The sequence below is a fragment of the Pollachius pollachius genome (genome assembly GCF_949987615.1).
Source record: "Pollachius pollachius genome assembly, chromosome: 20".
NCBI lineage: Eukaryota > Metazoa > Chordata > Actinopteri > Gadiformes > Gadidae > Pollachius > Pollachius pollachius.
The window spans coordinates 3,420,084-3,422,583 of NC_136953.1; the positions used below are offsets into that span (position 1 = coordinate 3,420,084).

At 44.7% G+C, this 2,500-nt stretch overlaps 1 protein-coding gene across 1 annotated transcript in view; it reads right to left on the reverse strand.

Moving 5' to 3' along the window:
• The window catches only part of afap1 (actin filament associated protein 1), a 43,372-nt gene that overhangs the window by 31,345 nt on the left and 9,527 nt on the right, over window positions 1–2,500 (reverse strand). The window contains exon 2 of the mRNA XM_079758065.1: window positions 1,578–1,706. Within this exon, the coding sequence (XP_079614191.1) occupies window positions 1,578–1,706 (129 nt within the window). The remainder of the gene's footprint in view (window positions 1–1,577; window positions 1,707–2,500) is intronic.

Here is a 2,500-nt window from a genome sequence, read left to right on the forward strand (position 1 = left end):
GCGATATATTGTTTTTTCTCTTTCTTCTGACAAATGTATTTATTGTAGGTCGCTTTGGATAAAAACATCTGCTAAATGCCCTAAATGTAAATGTTAATGTCAATTATATTTAAAGGTAAACAGAGTTGGATTTATGTCAAACCTATAAACCACAACCTAGGGACAGGGACCCAAGGCTAGTTTCCATTTTCCTGGTTTAACGTCACTTTGGGAATTCATGTCATATCCATGACAAAATTGCGCACAGCATGGTTCTGTGCTCAACATCCCTCGACATTGGCTCCCTCATTGTCTCCGTGTCGTTATCATCTGCAATACTTGAGCACTGTCAGTCCTTTAAAACTTTTAAATGCATGCTAATATTATTATTCAGGCGAATATACTCTCTGATGTATACGCTCTATGTGTGTCTATGTGTTTTGGTTTATGTAAAACAGTTAACATGTTTGAAGCTGACAAAAGCCCCTTGCATTCTATTTCAGTTGGAGAATGGCTGCGCTAAACATTAGCATGCATCAGATGGTTTGCGTTAGGTTAGCCTGTGTTTGTTGAGGCTAATTCCCCCCTGCAATGCAGAGCACATTAGGAGGAGAACACAAACTAAAGAATCCTTATTGAGTTATCAGCCCCTCAATTGGCAAAGAAGATACATTGCTGGCTCACTGTAGATGATCTTGAGAAAACCTCATCTGAAACCATATGAATTTGAACCTTGACCTCCACTGTTGTAGTAACCGAAAAAACAAACCACAAGACATGCTCGCGCGAATAAAAAAAAAAAAAAAAACACTTAACAATCTCCACATGGGAAAGCTAGAATATTTTTAATAGATTCACGTTGCTAGAGAAGAAAGAGAAGAAATGTTTCTAGTTAATATCTCCGCCCAGGCCAGATCACTTGGCTTTTTAGGAAACTACCAACAAAACACCATTTATAAGAGACAGACCTTGGAATCAGGGAGGGAGAGAGAGAGAGAGAGAGAGAGAGAGAGAGAGAGAGAGAGAGAGAGAGAGAGAGAGAGGGAAAGAGAGACAGAGAGGGAGACAGAAAAGACAGACAGACACACGAACAGAGAGCAGAGGGAGACAGAGAGGGAGACCGAGAGACAGAGAGGGGGAAACAGAGAGAGAGAGAGAGAGAGAGAGACAGAGAGAGAGAGAGAGAGAGAGAGAGAGACAGAGACAGAGAGAGAGACAGAGACAGAGACAGAGACAGACAGACAGACAGTTGCACAATTCAGGTATAATATGCGATACAGGAAAACAACAACGTTTCATGTTACCTTTCACACATTTGGGAAAAAAACACAAAACAGAGAGAGAGAGGAAAGGGAGAGAGACAGTCAGCCAGAGGGAGAGAGAGAGGGGAGTGAGAGAGACAGCCAGCCAGAGGTAGAGAGAGAGGGGAGTAAGAGAGACAGCCAGCCAAAGGGAGAGAGAGAGGGGAGGGAGAGAGACAGTCAGCCAGAGGGAGAGAGAGAGAGGGGAGGGAAAGAGACAGTCAGCCAGAAGGAGAGAGAGGGGAGGGAGAGAGAGAGAATCAGCAAGAGGGAGAGAGAGAGAGAGCTTTCCTCCACCTTTCTCTGAGAGGACCCTCTGCAGCGTGTTGGAGAGGTGGAGCTTCTTCTCCCGGACCCCCGCACTCAGGTACTCCCGGTCCAGCAGGTCCAGGAACAGCCGGAGCTCACAAAGCAGGTCCTCCATGGCTGTGGAGGAACACACACACACACACAGGTTTCAATAACTGTTCATTGTCTTTACATTAACATGAGCTTGTTTGGCAAAGCGCTGAGGTCCAGAGTGACTCACAGGTGAAGCTGAGAAAAAACGTGTAAGCAATGTTGGAGCAGCTGCAGAAAACATTCACTATTAGGTCCCTTAGCAAACACTTTGATTCAAAGTCAACGCAGGTGAATTCATCCTCTAGGAAACAACCGACGCAAAGTTGGCATTATTGTAGCAAGTTCCAAAACATAAGAAAAACCGAAAAATCCCCCAAATCTTGCATGATTTCGGAAAAACAAGTCTCTACGAAAAACAACAATTGCAGAGTGGAACGTAGCAACAGGAACCAGAACAGGACGGTTTTTGTTACGCTGTAAATTATGGTGTTCAAGTCTCCCTAGCGGTTATTCTGATAACAAATCTCATCTTTCACCAATGGCATGAAAATCACCAAAAACAACACCAGCAGCAGCCCTCCTCCACCACATATAGGCCCCATACCCGGCTGCCCTCCTCTGGGAGATGTCTCCCGTCACCTGCCACCTTCAGCCCCAGAGTTACAGCGCTGTGCGGAGGAACATATGCACACCAGACATCACAGCGGCTGCCTCTTCTGAACATCAGAACATTTAAACCCGGCCAAACGTCGAGAGGAGCCAAGTAGAAAAGGGGGCGCGGTGAGGAAAGCATGATGGTATTAATGTGTTTTTTTTCTTTTTTTTATGATATCATGCTTTTTCGACTTTTCCTTTTGCTTTAGACTGTTATATGACGT